Source organism: Biomphalaria glabrata, chromosome 8, assembly GCF_947242115.1.
Source record: "Biomphalaria glabrata chromosome 8, xgBioGlab47.1, whole genome shotgun sequence".
In the NCBI taxonomy this organism is placed as follows: domain Eukaryota; kingdom Metazoa; phylum Mollusca; class Gastropoda; family Planorbidae; genus Biomphalaria; species Biomphalaria glabrata.
Window position 1 is genome coordinate 33,042,226 of NC_074718.1, and position 19,511 is coordinate 33,061,736.

At 31.0% G+C, this 19,511-nt stretch overlaps 1 protein-coding gene across 3 annotated transcripts; it reads right to left on the bottom strand.

The window, feature by feature from the left end:
- Positions 1-920: 920 nt before the first annotated feature.
- Positions 921-18,871, bottom strand: LOC106069334 (TBC domain-containing protein kinase-like protein). Of its 3 annotated transcripts, none has more exons than XM_056038199.1 (25): positions 18,717-18,871; positions 16,438-16,657; positions 14,727-14,799; positions 13,828-13,942; positions 13,609-13,682; positions 13,260-13,401; positions 11,923-11,992; positions 11,702-11,757; positions 11,343-11,404; positions 9,963-10,020; positions 9,287-9,377; positions 8,957-9,095; positions 8,211-8,310; positions 7,068-7,117; positions 6,782-6,890; positions 5,354-5,488; positions 5,169-5,231; positions 3,970-4,231; positions 3,422-3,507; positions 3,234-3,270; positions 2,959-3,120; positions 2,627-2,796; positions 2,279-2,454; positions 1,819-1,978; positions 921-1,671 (listed from the first exon to the last, which is right to left on the bottom strand). In XM_056038199.1, exons 2-25 carry the CDS (start codon positions 16,628-16,630, stop codon positions 1,561-1,563), a joined length of 2,694 nt encoding a protein of 897 aa, XP_055894174.1. In that variant the 5' UTR covers positions 16,631-16,657; positions 18,717-18,871; the 3' UTR covers positions 921-1,560. The 3 variants fall into 3 exon arrangements, with proteins under 3 accessions (XP_055894174.1, XP_055894173.1, XP_055894175.1); XM_056038198.1 differs by having other exon boundaries at positions 18,636-18,840; XM_056038200.1 differs by lacking the exon at positions 18,717-18,871 and adding an exon at positions 18,540-18,600.
- Between the last annotated feature and the right edge of the window lie 640 nt (positions 18,872-19,511).

The following is a 19,511-nucleotide window of genomic DNA, read 5'->3' on the forward strand; positions in this document are numbered from 1 at the left end:
CTCAGGGGCGCCCTAAAAATCCTGAAATTCAAAATCCCATCAAGATTCAAACTCTGGACCCCAGGTTTGGAAGCCGAGCGCTTAACCACTCAGCCACCATTCAAAAACATACAGTTCAGTCCTAGAAAATCATTAGCATTAGTTTAGGCCATTTCTCACCATACCTAATAGTTAATGCAGGTTATTGTCCTCTAATGTATATAATCATGAAAGAGATGCACATGCCATTATAAACACTTAGTTGATACAAAATCAGATGAGTGAAGATATACAGATAATAACTGTTTCTGTAAAAAAGGGTAGAGATAAGATAGGCTGGACCCATCAAGATGATAAATAGTCACTATCTTAATATTTAACTTATGGGAAGTTATGCAATGAGATCCTTATGCAAGATGAACAGAACAAAGGGAGCTAAAATAACTTAGAATGTGAATATCAACTTTTCAATGTGTGTAAAATTTGCATGTTTGATAGGGAGCTAAGAAAATTAGATGCTCGTTGGAGCTGAAAGACATTTTTTACTGAAAGAATGTTTTTCATTTGTATTACGGTTGCTAATCCTCTCATTAAAATAATTTACAAGAAAATTGTAATTGAAAAAGTCATCATTTGTAAATAGACTCCACTTTGCCTACAATGGAGCTTAGCTTTTATGGACAAACTTTTATTAGGGATTTGATGTGTTTTCATTCTTCAATTGCAAATGTTTAATCTTTGCAAATTATGTTACAATTTTTAAACTAGATCAACTAACACATTTATCTGTCAGATAAAAACTAAACAGGAATATAGTTGATGAAAAGTAGCAACTACTATTAAAAACCTCGACTATATGACTATCCTAAATAGATCTATAGGCATGACTTAAATACGAAGATTTTATATTAACATGAAATAAATCACACAAACAGCCAACATAAATGTTTTTAATGGTAAGAGCCACTGTGTGGTGCTCGCATATGGATTTTATTGACTTCATCATCAACAACATAAAAACATGCTGAAAATAAATACATTTATCACAAGTAGTTACATACACATCTGACATTTAAGTTAACACTATTGTAAAATGTATTAGATAAAACAAAACAAAAATTTAGGGTACACATAACTTAAAATGTTCTTATGTGCCAAAAATAAAATCTCAAATCTTATACTTATGTACTGAAGTGTCAATTTTAATTGTTTTAAACACAAAATCAACAAGATAGCAAAGTGATTGACTGAGCTTCCAAACAGCACATCTGATAATACTGACACATTAACAAATTTAAAGTAACAATATAGGCTACTTTTTACAAAATGTACAAAGCATTTAAAAGTTGTGCTCAATTAATATACTAAAATAATAGCTTAAGATCAAATTATTTTTATGATGTTATAATTTCAGTCTAGGATAGTACAATTACTCCAGAAGTTGTTTTTTTTTCAAACTGAATTTTATCAGAAACACAAGACTTGAGTTTTGATATTTCAACATCCAGCCAATCTCCGCTACTTTAGGTTTCCTTTCAAAGCAACTATAAAGATTATGAAAATAAATGAAATGAGGAACATTTATATATCAGCTGGTGGTATAATAAGAAGGTTGGTGGTCCTAAATATATCAATGCCCTTATGCAGCACACAGACTCTTGAATAGCCCAGACGCACTAATTCATTGGCAAACTGAAAGTAAATTGTAACATTGTTGACAATAATTCATAGAAGAGCTTCATATCTTTTGAAAAATCAACTTCATTAGAACATATATATTGTTACTTTACTTTTTTTCAATAGCTTACAGGCGTTTAGTTTTCCTATATAACAACTTACATTTGCAGCAAAGCGCCCTCTATTGCCAACAACAACAATCACTTGATTTCTTCTAGAGTTCAAGATCTGCACAGCAGGACAAGGATTCAATTCCCCCTCAGGGGAAAAAGCTGTTTGAAATGGGATATTTATGCTCCCTTGCAAGGTTCCACGTTTGTATCTATCCAGGGTCAAGGACATACGGTACATAATAAATTAACAACAGACATACCAGTAATAATGTAGACTTGCAAAAGATTCAGTAGTAAAGCCCACCTCTTCTTCTCTCTTCAGGGTTTAAATGAAGAGGGTAAGAATTGTAACACATTTAGAATTAAAGTTTGCTTTTATATGGGGTAGATCTTTTAAAAATCTAGACTTGCAAAAGTAGCCTACTCTATATTAATGGTACATTGGAAGAATATAGATTTCTTTTTTCAATATTATCCTTCTAAAATATTTATCTATTTGTAAAGGATACTCTTCATGGTGGCGAACATCTAATATTAAGATCATAGGTTTGCTGTTCTGTCTCTTCTTGGTAGGGCTTCGAGAATTCGCAGAGCCTGCCAGTTCACCAAGCTCAATCAGATCTTCTGCTGATATCCTGGGATATTTCTCACTCTTCAGCTCTTCCAAGGGTATTGGTTCCATCGACTTCAATAAAAAGATACCAAAACTAACTTTTACTGTGATACTGATGAGCTTAAACTCTTACTGTGATGTAAATAAAGTCTAGTCTTTAAACTCCCTCTTGTTTATGTTTAGCACTAATTATCAGAAAGCAAGTATTTATGCATACAGTCTACATAGCATTAAGAGCTCTTACTAAATCAGTCTGTGGCTGGTCATGGTAGTCTCTGCTATAATAAGACACATTTGGCCTATCTGTTGAGTTTTTAGGTTTCAGAGGCCGAGCATGCTGTCTGTAGGTGGCGCTCTTTGGAGTGCTGCAGAAAATTCTGATGGAGTCTTGAACACACCTCTCAATGTCAATTTCTAAAAATGTGTTTAACACACAAGAAAAACAAAACAATATCATTAGCAAGAACGAAAAAGAAACCTCCATAACTATTACTAACAAGATAGCAACTCTGACCAGGCTTGATGTTAATGTACTCTTATACAGATTCTTGTTTCTTTTCTTTATGTCCAAATTACCTGGCATGTCAGAGAATAGTAAAATACATTCATTAAATCCAAATGACAGTAGTCTATCTCGAAGCTGCTGTAGTATGGCTACTCCGATACACAGAGGGAAAGATGAGTTACCAAGCAACAGAGTGTCCCATAAATGTACAATTTTATGCAGGGGAAAGACATCTGAAAAAAAAAAACCCAGTAAAGCAAAGTCAGTTCTTTTAAAAATGTTATTCAAAAAATTCCTCTTAGACAGCTATTAGAAAAGAGCTATAAATAATATAAAAACAACTTACGAGCATACATAGTCAAAAACCAGGGTATAGCATAAAGCTGGAATATAAAAATCATTTGTAATAAGAAATACAATTTTACAAAAGTCACTGCACATATATTGAAATATATATTGAAAACTACAAGTAGTTATTAAATTAATTAATTAATTGAAATAAGATAAAAATTTGTTAATATCGCTCCTTCTTACATCTGGTATAAATCCAATCCCATCTAAATGGTTACCAAGTTCAGGATCATGGAATGATATAAGATGTGAGAAAACTGCCAGGTACTCTGTTACAAGATATAATAAAATCATTTTTTTTCCTCTTCTAAATAGTGTAAGAAAATCAAAGCTGATAATGATGAATAAATGACAAATGTAGCAACAATAGCAAATAATTCACCCATTTTCTAATAAACAAAAGAAACAAATTAAACAAAATTTTAAAAAAAAATTTAGATTTTGAAAACTTTCCTATGGGAAACTCCACCTCCCCCATTTCTTTTCACTTACATTAATGATGATCCTTGGAACAAAAAGACATTTTGTTCAAAATCTAAATATCTTTTATAGGAATACATTTATAGTATTCAGTATCATATTATTGTAAAGTACTTCTGAAACTTAGGCTGTTAAATTTAACTAATCAACACAATCTAAAAGCAAGGTAATCTTAATGACTTCAGATATAAAAAAAATATCTTTATAATATATTTATATTTATCTTTATATATATTATAATTGCATCTAACCTTGAATTACTGCCGAGTTATCCCTGAGAAAAAACTTGTGCAAATATTTTGGAATGAAAGCCGACAAACAGGCAAATGCAAGGGCCTCACTGTTGAAAGACAGTGCCAGGAAAGGGGCACAAAGAGAGTCCAAACCTTGCCAGTAAACATACTGAGGATTGCTAAGCACCCAAGCTTTCAGGACTCTCTTGAACTTGGCATGTGCTGTTGGCGATGACAGAAGCTCGTGATATTGATGGCATCGGGGTATATCTACTTCAATCTATAAAACAGAAAAATATACATACAGCATTAGCAACTGAGAAAATATTAATGTCTGTTTTACAGGTGGAAACATAAGCCCACAATGGGGCTGAAACCAAAATATTGGTTCTATCCTCAAAGTAGCTTGACATGTCCAACTAGTCTGTGTAGTTTGGTCTAATGATGTAAATCATACAATTGCAAGCTATTAAAATGCTTTCTTAATAAGGCTTCAGTAAAAAAAAAAAAAGCCACTCTTTGATTATATTCATTTTCTGGTTTGGGTAAAATGTTTCTTGAGACAACACTTTACACAGTTACTTATCTTATCTTATAAATTACAGACGTTACTTCAAAATGCTGTTCTTGGCTTATATGGCCTGTATGCTATCAAGTAAAAAAAAAAATTTAACAAAATCTGGTTGTTAACAGCTCTGAATCAGACAAATCTATCTAAAGAGGAGTTATATTAAAAACTAAAACAAATTTTTGCAAGACAGACTTTCACTGAGTTGAACTAAGCAACATGGATCTAGAATTTTAATAATCCCCTCCTAAGAATCTTTTTTTTTTAAATTACTATTTCTAGAGATTTCGTGAAGAAACAACAAAAAAAGATTAAGGTTACACATTAGTTGTAGATGTTATTCTAGTCTTATTTGCAGACATTCAATTTAAAAAAAAAATGCCAAGAGGCTAATGTGTACATGCAAAAAAAATTATTTGATCAAATTTTGTACAAAAGAAATACTTAGTTTCATGTTGCTCTTAACAATTCAAAATAAAGAAAAAACAAACATGGTTCTAAAAACTAACTAAACTACTGCTACTGCAAAGACATTTACACTTTTTTTGTGTTCCTCAAGCTAGCACCTATATCAATGAGTAGATTTCTGATTATTTAAAAGAGCTGTTTGTATTCTTTCTAGAAATGGAAATAGTAAGAACTAACTAACTTGTCTGTCTGTAGCTGTTGGTGTTTCTTTATCTATTGAAGTGTACCAGCCTTCTAGATCACCCTAAAGAAACAAAAAAAAAAATTCAGTATAAGAAATTCCATTGGTTTCACTAAAACACTAAAATTAAAACTTACTTTTAAAATGTACACCTGAGCATAAAATATTTTTGTAAGCCAACTGACCTCCACTTCCAATATGGCTGCCCAAACATGTGCTCTGACTAGAGGTGGAATGTCCACCCTGGCTTCCCTCCATATGTATGGCCTTTTAAAGGGATAAGCATTGAGCAGTCTCTCAAATAATATTATCCTGTGAAACTGATCAAAGGGAAACACTCCATGAGATCGAAATACTTCACTATAACATACAGAAATACAAAATCTTGGTTCAAAGCAACTAATAAGCTACAATTTTGTAACAGATTTCAACTTTGTTAGCAATAAGCTCTACTTTGAACGGTAAAATTAAATCCCAAAGTATCACAAATAAGTTATTAAAATTCCAAATAATAATTCAGTGTATTTAAAGAGAGATGATGTTTAATGCAAAATTATTTGTCTTTTTTTCTTCCCAAAATGGAATCTGTTCATTGCTGTAGAGATTTTTGTGGTGAAAAATTCAGCTATTTTCAGTGGGAATGAAAATATGTGAAAAATAATAGCGATTCAATTATGTCACCACAAGAAGGAACATTTGTAAATTATAACTTAATAAAAATAAATTTAAAAAAAAATAGAATTTTACATTTAATTTTGCTTAATTTTTTAAGCAAAGATATTAAAGAATTTCAGAGTGCAATTTCTAATTTTAACAAGTAATAAGTATGGGATGCATAAATTAAGATTTTAATAATAATAATAATAATAATCTTTATTGTCCGTATGGAAATTTGTCTTACAATTTGTGCTTTACACCAAACAAAAAACATCATAACTATAAGAAACCAAAGTGTACATTCACACCAGACTCACTCATAATTTACATGTGACAAAGTTTATACCAGATTGTTCTTATTTAATGATTTGATTGCCAGTGGAAAAAAGAGTGTTTGTGTCTGTTTGTCTTTACTATCGGTGTCTTGTATCTTTTTTGTGATGGTAAAATCACAAAATCCTGACACAAAGGGTGATTCTTTATTTCGAGGATACTATTAGATTTTTTATAGATGTTTGTCTCAAACAACTGCCCAAATGGGGTTTGATTTTTGCCAATGATTTTACCAGCAGCATTTAGGATTCTATAAAGTTTATTCTTATTTTTAATGCTCAGATTGCCATACCAGGCAGTGATATTGAAACTTAAAATATTGCAGATATGAGCGTGATAAAACATAGCCAATGCCTTTTCGCTAACATTAAACGAGGACAGTTTTCTTAGTAATCGTAATCTTTGCTGCCCTTTTTTGCTGATATAATCAGTATTTGCAGTAAAATTTAGTTTATTGTCTAGGATAGTACCAAGGTATTTAAAGGTTTGCACAATTTCAATAGTCTCTCCAGCTACAGAAACAATATCATGTTCCTTCTTTTCCCTACAAAAATCGATTATCATTTATAGTTTAATTATAGTTTAATTCAAATAAAACAAGAATTTCTTTTCATGAAACAAACCTGGTAATCTACATCCTTTTCTCTTATCACTAAAGGGAGAGTTGCAGAATTGGCTAAATCACCGTAACTTGGAGATGCTGGTAACTGATTTTCAGACAAGTATTTGGACCTAGCAAAATAAAAAAAAAGTTTTTATAAACTGTAACCAAATAATAATTCAATACAATTGATTGATTTAAAGATATTTCAACTAAAACATGATAGTTTTTGTAAACTTCATTCGTTAAAAAAGAAAATACAGTAAACCTCAAATATGTATAACTTTAAAAAAACAAAAAAAACTTACTCATCTTCAAGCAAAGGATAATATGCTGTAGCTGGTATCTCTCTAAGTCGCTGCAAAATTTTAAATAATTACTTGCTTCTCATATGACAGTGGAAATAAATTTCTAGTGCTATCAATAAAACCCCATTGGTTTTACTTGAAGAAAAAATATGCTTTGTTCCACAATCTACCAGTATGAGTGGCCCATTAAAACTCTACAAGCCCCATCTTAATCAGTGAAACAAAGTTTTAATTGAAAAGGGCAAATATTATTTTTTTTTTTGTTTATCAATATTTTTGAACTGTTAAAAAAAGAAGTAGATTAATTTATTTATACACCAGTATTTCCTTCACTTCTCTGACTAAATATATATACAGTTGCCAGTCTTTCTTTCACTTCTCTGACTAAATATATATACAGTTGCCAGTCTTTCTTTCACTTCTCTGACTGACAACCTTCCTCAGAAAGGGGATATTTATGGCATAAACCACTTGGCTACCTATCAAGGGGTCTCAATTTTAAAACCCAAATAAAGCTGATTTGTGTTTGCTGGGCACCTAAATGCAGCACAGGAACATTCTCCTAGATACCTCCCACCCTCCCAATGGTCTATAAAAGATAGTGAACTATGTAGTACACTGAGCTTGCTATAAGCTTGAAAGATTACTTATACACAAGCAATAATAAAAAAAAAAAAGAATCCCTGAGGTCGAGAACAAATTACTGTTATTTTTTTTAAAACACTGTTTTACAAATGATCATGGGTAATCCTTGCCTCCTTTTGCTTTGTGTTTTAGGGCAATTCTGAAATGTCCAAATTGTTCTATATTTGCCAGACAACTAACAAGGTGTTTTTTTGTTTTAGCCTGTGACAGCTAGTTACACAGTTGCTGTACAACTTCTTAATAAACAAGGTCAGAATAAACATTTTTAAAGTCAATTTAGATTAAATCCATAATCTAACATCTATCTTTTTTGCTGCATTTTATGTTTCATTAATAATTGGGTTCTCAGGAGTGACATTTTTGTATTTTTGTATTTTACTTGTTAAATATGGTGTCTGTCATGTTAGCCAAGGCAAAGTACTGATAATTTTCCACTTTATAGACCTCTAGTTATCTAATCCTGTGTTATTTTCGATAAAATGTTTACAAATCACTTACAAAGCGCAGCTGCTCTTGGGATAGAGTTATGACTGTGTTATTAAGCAGTTCAGCATTGTCTCTGTCCTGGCCAAACACATCTCCATCAAGGATGCCATAACTAACAGGTGATGTAACAAAATAAGAATTTTTAAAAATAATGCCAACTCTAATGAAAATACTTTTAGGAAGCTTATTAAATAAAGCATTTGGAAAGTAATAACCGCATAAAAAAATGGATGACTTTATCTAGCAAGATAAATTAAATTTTATTTAAAAATTATACCTTTATACAATTCTGCTAAACTGTCACTCAGAATTTATTAATATATACAAACACACAATTGTGTCTCTAGCTAGAGATGATGTGATCAAAAATTTGCAAAAAAGTTTTCAATAACTTAAAAATTTTGATGAAATATCTAAGGGCTGTAGGGCTTTTATAATAATAATAATAATCTTTATTATCCGTGAGGAAAATTGTTTTACAAATGGGCATTATAAAAATAAATACATAATTAGAGCAAACAATTTGTACGATAGCACACAAAATATACATTCTTACCCATGTTTCTCTTAAACAATAGATTTATTGGTCTGGAATGGAACTTGTTTAAACTCATTTGATTTTTTTCAATGATTATTTTTTGTTTATGTATTTTAGTGATAGTGATGTGTTTTCTTTTTTCTTTAAAGCAGGTCTTAAGAATGATATTTCAAGTTGGCTGCATAGTATGTGATAAATTAGATTAGTTTCAAGAAATTACCAAGGCAGTAAGTGTATTGGAGGTCTAGTTTTTGACATGCCAGCCTTGCGCAGGGCACCATCTAAATCACCACCTGCCAGGCGCCACAAGTAATAAACTTCTTGCATTGACCTCTGAGACAAATGATCATCACTAAAATCTTAAAAAAAAAAAAAAAAAAAAAAAAAGCAAGACGAAGTTTAAAATACATATCTTAATTTAGATACTGATATTGTCTAAAATTAACAATCGAGTATTTTGTACACATTTTTTGTTCCTTTATTTAATGATTTCATAAATCAAATCTGCAAGTACTTAACAAGTTGGCTAGTTGACAAAATACCTTATTACCATTAGCTATAGTTTCTTCATAAGTTGGAAGCTCTAGATCTGCACTTCTTACTTCAGCTGTAAAAATGTCAAACTCTCTCTTATGTGCAACCTGTTAATTAAAAAATATCCAACAATAAGAATGAAACATAATATTTGTAACTATTAGCTAGTTAAAATGTATTCATCTAAATTCAATTCTACAGATAAAAGCAAATCTTCAAAAAATATCAATAAATTTGTAAAATTTACAAATCCACAGATTTCAATTCAAAATCTACTACTTCATAAAGCCAACAAAACCTAACTTTTTAAAACTCGTAACTGCAAGTTCAGAGACCAAAACTATCTAGCATTAATTCAGATGAGTAAATCAAAAGAGTTTAGCAATCACAGTATTTGACTTAGTGTAACAGTCTCTCCATTAGATAATAGGCCCAAGAAACGTAATTACTCAATGGAATATAAAGTCTTGAAAAGTAAGCATACATTTTGTGAAATTAGCCAAATTAACAACAAATGATACTTTTCTATTTAGATTTGTTTCTATTCAATGGTAAAGCTTTTAACCATTTGTTCAATGTTGATATTCTTGAGTTTGAATATATGCCTTATAAAATTATGAAAAGTTTTGTTCAAGTTTATACCCATTAAACGTGATCAAATGTGTAATCCACATATTGATTAAAATACCTACAGCATTTTCTCTAGATGAACGAAAAATTGGATGTTGCTTAACCTCTTCTGACGTTGCCCTGTGGTAGAGAAAAGGACAAAAGAAATATTAAAAACAGAACTTAATAAGCTGATTAGTTTTTTAACATTGAAATGCTGAATTTCCCTATTCAAATTTTATTTATTAAACTTTTGATAAACTTGAGTGAAAGAGTATTTACTGTATGGATTTTGTGAGTTTATAATTAGGACTTGATTAAAAGCAGAGAAGAAAATGCTAGGATATTATGTAACCCCAAAATTTACCTTTTCACAAAACTCCCCCTTCCCCTAACCGCATAAAGTTACATAGCAAGACACATTAGAATTTTACAAAAGACTTAATTATTAAACATTATTTTTCCAAATAAAATTTTCTGTAGTATCTATAAAAATGACAGGAAAAGTATACACTTCTCCTGGCACTTCCATGACACATTCAGTTTTTTTCCCCCAATACTATACATATACATCGGACGGCTGCTGGATAACCCAGGATGTTAAAAACAAAATGCGGAGCATTTCTGCAATATTAAATTATAATATTATTTGAAAACTCAGACCGGCCAAAGTCAAGGGACCACTGTACCTGTTATTTCATTGGAACAGTTTTTCTTTTGTAACAAATCTTCAGACCCCCCCTCTCAAGTTGTAAAAATTTGTATACCCCCCTTCCCCCCCCCTCCCCCCTGTTATTAATTGCTCAGACACAGAATGATCTACAATGGAGAAGGTTTATGAGATGATAAGACAATAAATACACTAAACGGTAGTAAGGTTTTGGATTCCTATTGCCACACTATTCACAGTTTTAACAGTTCTCAAGTACTTCTACAATCATTATTCTGTATCTCAGTTACCTTGCCTGCAACCACACAGCTTAGTCTCAGGAATGGATGCTACACACTGCCAATCAAATAAAGTATTCCTTAACAAAATGAAACAATTGCTGAGTGGAAAAGGTTATATCCTCTTTGACAACAACTTGTTTTTTTTCTGTTCTGAATAGCACACATTAGTTTAGGATGATGGTGGTGAGCCGCTCACTGTCATAACTATATACTCATGATAAACCTTATAAATATTAATGATTTTATTGAATCACCATCATCCTCTGTCCCTTGACATCCATTATAGGGATGCTCTGACAGTTTGCGTAAACAAATTCCTCACTTTTGCTGGTCAGCAGCTGTTCTTAGCAGAATATCAAGAAAGAGGTCATTCTTCTATGCTATCCAGCCAGATTTTCTCTGGACAACCCTTTCTTTGTGCTCCCTCCACTGTACCTTGAAGGAGGACTTTTGACAGTGAATCATATCATACAATATGAACTCTATGATGTTATTGAATATGTCATACTAACCTCTTAGAAGAAGATACAGTCAGACAGAGTCTAAGCAAATCTTTCAACTCTTTGGAAGTGCCCTGCAATATGCAAAGAAAATCTATGACATAGCAACATTGAGTTGTAAATGAAAAAGAAACTGACACAATTTGTCATTTGTCATCATCATTTCAAACATTTCAATTTTTTTTTTAACATTAAAGGGGAATGGATACTCCTTATCCTTGGATAATCCTTATCTTTAAAGATATAGAGTGAGTTAATATAAGCATTGTAAAAATAAGTCATAGTAATATCTAAAAAATATTTTATGTTTTGATGTAAATACAAAACAGTTCAATGTAAAAATGATAACACACAAGTATGACATGGGCTACCTTGAGTTTCTCTGATAAACTGGCATCCTGACAAAGATAATCAAGAGGTGACATATCTGAAAAGACAAAAGAAAATTCTTTCATGTAATGCAGGTATTCAATTTTTTAAAATTAAAAACAAATAATAAATTGATCTCTTTTTTTTTTTAAATTTGTTCACTATATAGCTTTTTTTTTTTATAAAAGAGACCGGTTTTAAGAAATAAATATGACTATGTTACCAGATTTGATCAGCAGCATTAGTTTCACAAAGGTTTCTTGCAAGCTCAAGCCTGACCACACTTCTCTACCCTGTGTAATTACATAAACAATCCATTAGAATGTAGCCAGTGCATTTATGTGTACAGTATTGTTATGACATATATATATTATAGCTTTTATATAGCGCTACTTTCATGCTTATAGCATGCTCAGAGCGCTTTTGGTCCAATCTCATTTGTGGACCATAAAGACCTTGAGGTCTATAGGGCAGATGATGTAAAGGTCATCTGTTTCTGTGGCCTACGTTTAATGACGTTTTATGTGGCCAGCACAACGACCAACCGCCTTTACTTTTCCCCAACTAATGTCAGGTACCCATTAGAGCTGGGTGGACTCAGAGGCACCCAAAGATCCAGAAATTAAAAATCCAAGTCTTCACCAGGATTCGAACCCCCGGTCTCCAGTTTGGAAGCCAAGCGCTTTACCTCTCAGCCACCGCGCCTCCAAAATACCTACTCATGCAAGCAATATTTCCATTCTCACTATTACAGCCATTCCAATAATGAGAAAAAATGAGTGAGCTAATGGATGTACCTTATTTTTAAGCTAATAAGAGACTGAGCAACTGCATTTCTTTAAATCTACATATTTTAAAACTCTCTCAAACATTACAAAAATTTGTTATCCTATCATAAGTCTTGCATCAAGCACTTTAAACAAAAAAAAATATTCTAAAGTTAACGTTGAAAATTAGAACGTTTATTTACTTTCAAACCTACAATAAATCAAATTATTCAAATATTCTAATAGATGCAATAGAATGCACAAATGTTCCATAGCTGAAAATGGCATCAGTGAAATTGGCCTTGGAGGAGTGTCACCAGAGAATGCAGACATTGTTCTACAAAACTGCATTCTCCCTTATGAAGCCCCAAAAACATGGGCCCCAAAACACCCCTAAAGAAGAAAAAACTATATGGAAAGCTACCTGATCTGGAAACAACTATGCAGTTCATCTCAAATAAAGGACCCTCCAGCAAAATAATGAGAATGCAGAAGAAAAAGAAGGAGAAGATTCTATAAAAACTTCCATGAAAGTTTTCTTGATCTCATAACTAAACTTAGCATTATAGATCGGTACACAACACTTTTATGATTAAAAACAATATGAATGTATTGTATTAATGCTTTTTCTTCTTGTCATTTATTATCTTTAAAAATAGAAATTAAAAAATAATTAAAAAGGAATTATAACATAATTTTTAAAAAATCAAGAATTTCATAAAAGAGTCAGAAATGTAAATCTAACAGTCTATTTCGATAACCCAAATACATTCAAATTAAACAGGATGATTACCAACAAAAGTTCCAGAAGAATTATGCCAAAAGACCAAACATCTACTTTAGGTCCAGATATTGGTTGAATGCACTGGCCTGAATCTTCATCCACTTTTAATGGTCCAGAACACAAAACTTCAGGTGCCATGTAATGAGGAAGTCTAATTAAAGCATACAAAATAGAATTCAATATTAATAGAAATTACATTCAAGTAGTTAAATATAAACTTGATTTAAAAAAAAAAAGCAAACAAAACAACTCAACTAGTAAACAAAACTGAATTGTAAGTGATCAATAAAATTACAATTCAAATATTAATATGGAAAAGATGTAATGCTACATGAAAAAAACAACAACTTGTACTTGCCCTATAGGAAATGACACGTCTGCCCCATAATCAGTCATGTAATAAAGTCCATACTCTGAAAGTTTTATGTTACCCTAAAGAAAAAAAAAATTTAAATTTAAAGAAAAAAAATCAGTATTTGAAAAAAGAAAGTTTTCCAAAAAAAAAAATTAAATTATATATATATATATATATATTAGTGATAAATGTTTCAAAATTGTATAAATAAAAAAGTCAAACCTGCTTTTCAATGAGTATGTTGTCCATTGATAAATTCCTATGAACAACATTTTTCTCATGTAGAAATGTTAAGCCTTCGAGAATCTGGAATCCTAAAGAGACAGCTGCATTTTCTCTGGATAAGAAAAAAAATTGAAATTAAGATCACAGCTATTTTTTTCTAATTTGGTTTGTGAAAAATTGCTATGAAAAATTAATTTCATTAGTGAAGATTTACTTATTTCAGGACACACATAGCTTGTAAAAATGAATTCCTGACATTTAATTTAAATTTTCTAATTCCAGAAACTATCTAACATTTAGTTTACAAATCTTGCAAAATAAACTTTTTAATAAAGAAATTAATAAATTACAAGATAAAATATCATATTAGCAGTATTATAAAATTAAAATTTATTTTTAAAGTAGGCCTGATTAATCTAAACCAAAGCATGATAGTTAGTAAGTATAAAATCTTACAACCATAAACAAATGATAAGCTTAAAAAATATTTTCCTAATTTTTTTTTTAAACTTGGAAATTTAATTTTGGAGATTTTTAGGGAAGCTTAATTAGAATTCATCCATACTTGGCTAATGGTTTTCATTTAATGTGCGTCAAGTACAACAATCAAATGACTTCAAATTTTTCAATCTATTTCAGTTGACTAATTGTAATGGGTGCATCTAAAAACATTACCATATCCAAAGTAAACATTCCACCAAACAGACAATATCTGAACCTAAAATCTGCAGCTGAACATTTAAAAATTTCCATAAATAAATCAAATATACATTGTTGATGTCAAAATATTTTTGAATAAACTTACTCTTTATACTCTCTTAAACAGTGGGGAAAAAAATGTCACTAAGATGAATGCTATCATATTTAAAATATATATACAAAATATATTTACTCACGATAATCCTTGGCCACTGTTCAATTTTTCTTTGACACTTGACTTATGGTGTTCAGAAATGACAATCATACATTCTACAAGAAAACAAAGTCATTTCTTTGTTAAGTTACTTGAGAACTGAAGTTTATTTATGCTACTAGTTTTGATAGTTCAATGTTTAAAAAAATAAACAAAAGTCTAGTAATTATGGGATGCAGGAGTAGAGTGGATGTGCAACTTTATGATTTGTCAAAGGACCTGTCCTTGTCTCTGAATTTAAGGACATTTTGAGACTAGCTAACTTGACTAGCTACTCAATATTTTTGGGGTAAAGAAAACAAAGTTTTGATTAATTCATATCATCATAAACTTTTTGCTATGAAACTCTACTTGCCAACCAAACTAAAACATTTGTTTACTTATTTAAGGGGAAAAAAAATGTTTTTCAATAGACTATTTTATAAAGCAAAACATGGAAAATATTTGTGACATAAATTTTTGAAAATCTCTTAAGTACAAGGTAATGACTTTAAAAAAACACACACACACACACACAAATGCCAATCTTATCTCTAAACCTGGGTCAATAAAGCTTGTTAACTAAGAAAGAAAACAATGAAATTAAAACAACTGCTTCAGAGTCAATAAACCACTAGGCCCATTACACCCTGATACATAACCCTTATTTTTGTTGGTTAATAACAGATCTAGTAGATAAATGAGTGTTCTGCCTTCAGCATTATGTCATGCAGGCATGATTTCAGTCTTGAAGGAGTCCACACAAATAAGCTGGTGAATCTTCAATTTTTGACCAAGGAGTCCAGAAAAAAAGATCAGAAAGTAAAAAACTGCTTAAAAAAAAGGACAATGGACCCAAAATACTTCAATTCTCTTAAGAAAAAAAAACTGCCTGTCTGGACACCATTTTTAGTTACTTCAACTAAGAAATAATACTAGTTATATGATCTCTCCAATGTCACAGTTACCTATAAATAAAAAGAAAATATTGAGACTTTGAATACAAAGTAAAATTGCTCTTTTTATGTTTATATTTGTAACTAATAAAATATGTTTCAGAATTTCTGAGCATATAGCTTTTATTTACTTTGAAATATAATGCAAAACTTTAAATATAAACTTAAAAAAAAAAAATATACTAGATATAAATATTAAGTTTTCATTTTTACTCATTCTCTATCAGTGCTCCATAAATATAACAAAATATATGACTATCTACATAAAGCTGTTTCCATCTTTGTCAGTTTTTAGAACCTTTCTTGCCTATTATCCAAGATAATCCCTTTTTCTTTAGTAGCTATTAGGCTGTGTGCTTCAATATTTCTTTAAGTATCCCTTTATATTAGCAGTGAAAAAAATGCATTTACAAAAACATCCATTTGTTTGTTTGTAAAATGTTTTACATGTTTCGGAGGTTCCTTCAGTGTTGAAGATAATTTACTTCCTAGTCCAAACCTCCTGCAGGATGATGGGTGCAGGGAGGGTTTGAACCCAGGACCAGCGATAAGTAGGAATGACAGTCCAGAGCAAAAACCACACAACCAGGCAGCCATCCATCTTTGTTACTAGTTTAACCTGGTCTGACTTAAATTTATTTTAACTAAATGAATCATTTGTGAATGTGTGTAAAATAAACATGTAAGTTTTATGTCACAATTACCTAACTGCTACACAGTCAATATTAAGTAATGTGACAGTGTGACATCAATGCTTACCATGTTTAGTTTTACTGATATCCAGATACTGACACAGTCTTGGGTGAGACAGTGTAGTCAGATACTGGAATCTCCCTAGTATTTTGACAGAGTTAGGAGTCAGCGGCAAACCATTTGGTCCGCACTTGTCATTGGGATGAGAGGCAGCATAAAAAGTCCTGACACCGAATTCGGCACTGCCAAGAGCAGGCATAGTTTATAAATCTGTTGGATGCATCAACTAAAAAAAAAAAAACAGTAAAAAAAAATAATTTAATTTAAACAAAAAGTAAAAAAAAAAAATGGTTTGGTTTTGGATTTTAAACACATCAGCACATTTCAGGCCATGTTGTGCCCACAATTCCTTTGAAAAAAAATGAAAGTAAACAAAGTAAGTCAATAAAAAGATTAATACTATCACCAAGAAAGATAACCAGAGAGTAGTAGAAAGAGTAAAAATAGTTGACACTAGTTTGACTACTGCCCAAACAGTCAATGTAAGCTAATAAGTCAGGTCATTACAAAAATTATTATCTTAAATAAAAAAAGAAATAATTGGAGGTATTTAACGGACACTTTAGTTCAGTGGCTAACTATAGTCTTTTAATGCTAACCAGGCTTGAAGGAAAACGCTCTATGCTGGAAAGTCATTGCTGACTACTCCAAATTAAATATATATATCTCAGCAACTATAAAGTGTCAGCCTAACACAAGGTCAAGGCAAAACACACTGTGACTGTAATATAGCATCAATGCCTTGAAAAGGAGAAACTGCAATATTCTTATAAATGCATGTGTAAAAGCCTCTAGCTGTGGAGTAGCTCATGATTTTTTAAAAATAAAAATGTGCGTAACGTAAAACTCCAATGTATTAGCATTCAAAATAAATAAATTTGTTAACTATATTATAGGGACAGTAAGCTACAATCGCAGTATCCTTAATTATGAAAAAGAAGTAACATAACCTTTTATTTAATGAATAGTAAATAAAAATAATGAATGATTTTCATCTTGAATAATAAATGTTTCTAATGTTTTTTTTTAAGAAATCAAAATTATTAAGTCTTTGCAGGATGGCAAGGGTAGGTAATGGACAGGGTTTTCATACTCAGGACCATTGTGATGACAGTCCAATGCACATTTACCATATTTGAGCAAATAGGCCTTGGCTATGTTTTATCATGCTCACATCTGCAATATATTAAGTTTTAGTATCACTGCCTGGTATGGCAATCTGTGCATTAAAAATAAACTTCAGAGAATCCTAAATGCTGCTGGTAAAATCATTGGCAAAAAACAAACCCCATTTGACAGCTGTTTGACACAAACATCCATAAAAAAAGATTCTAGATATAAAAAATCACCCTCTAGGTCAGGAATTAGTGATTTTACCATCACAAAAGAGATACAAGACACTGATAGCAAAGTCAAACAGACACAAACACTCTCTTTTGTTCCTCTGGCAATCAAATCATTAAATAGAAACAATCTGATATAAACTTTTCACATGTTAATTATTAATGAGTCTGGTGTGAATGTACATATTGGTTTTTTATAGTTATAATGTTTTGTTTGATGTAATGCACAAATTGTTCCTTATGGACAATAAAGATTATTATTATTATAATAAACTGATTTTAATTTTGATGCTGGGTATCAGATACCAGGAAAAGAAGACAAATTTTGTGTTTGTACTCTGGCTGACAAAAAGGAGGAGCTCCTTCTGTGATGAGATGAAAGCTCAGCCTCTCTCTTGTTATCCTACTAAGAACATTTGCTGACCAGGAAAAGTGGGAGGATTTGGGTTGGTTACTCTAACTGTTAAAGTTAAAGCACCCCTCAGCCAGGCTAAGCCTAAGAAGAAAGTCAAGGGACATAATAGTACACATATGATGACTGATGAGAATAACCATTTAGAATTTAGATCTAGATCTATATATACTGAGGTATTACTATTAGTTAATTAGTTAGTTAGTATTAGTTTTTAATATTAAATAATACTTTTATTACTATAAGTATTATATAGTTCATATAGAATAATATAGATTAGTTCTACAATAATCTTTAGAAATTTAGTCTACTATATTATAAGTATATAGATTACTATATAGATCTACTATTACTAAATTTGAGATTTAGAAGCCTCCGCCCACTAATTATATAAACAATAAAATTAGGAATCCCATGTTCTCCTTGTACTATAAAAAAAAAAAACTTACTAGAATGTAGTAGAATTAGAATGATCTAACTGTAGAATAATTTTAGAATAGAGAGATGTAGATTGAGTTTTTGTTAGATACCTAAAAGTAACCAATTGTTACATCTATTCGTTTTGTAGATTCAATAATAATCTAAGGATATTGGATAGAGATCTAGGTCTAGAATCTAGATCTAGATCTACATCTATTTTCGTTTCTTTTTACGAATTTTTAACATCTACGGCGGTTCTTTATTAAAAGGAGTTTAGTTCTGTACGCAATGGTTTATCTAATTTACTAAATTTCTCCAAAATAAAATAACAGCTCTACATCTAGATCTAGATCTAAGACATTGACCACGATTTTTAAAAAATTCAAATTAATGAAAAAAAAATTATTAAAAAGACTGTTAATGAAGGATGACATATCTAGATAATTACAAATCTATATCTACATCTAAATTTTAGCCTCAGAGTCAGTAGGACACTAAATTCTAAATCACTAAGTAATTATTATGCAATATTAATCATAATGCATATCTTAATGGCTTGAATGCTTGAACTTGGCTACCTATGAATCGTATGATTATATGAAGGGGGCCCGATGTTCGACACCCGACTCGAGCAGAGTTGTGTTTACTCAGTTTACTGAGCGCCTAAAGGCAGCACGGATAACCTTCTCCCTGTACCCCCCTTCTGGACCATAGCGCTCAGAGTCAGAGCATGCTATAAGCGTGAAACCACTCATTCAGAATTACCTTGGGGCCTTATTATCTCGACTATACTCATAATCAGAAAGACACTAGATTCTAGATCAAAATATAGATCTATATCTAGATCTATTATACATTAGATCTAATAAATTAAGACTTGTCTTCGAGTCCAATGATTAATGTGG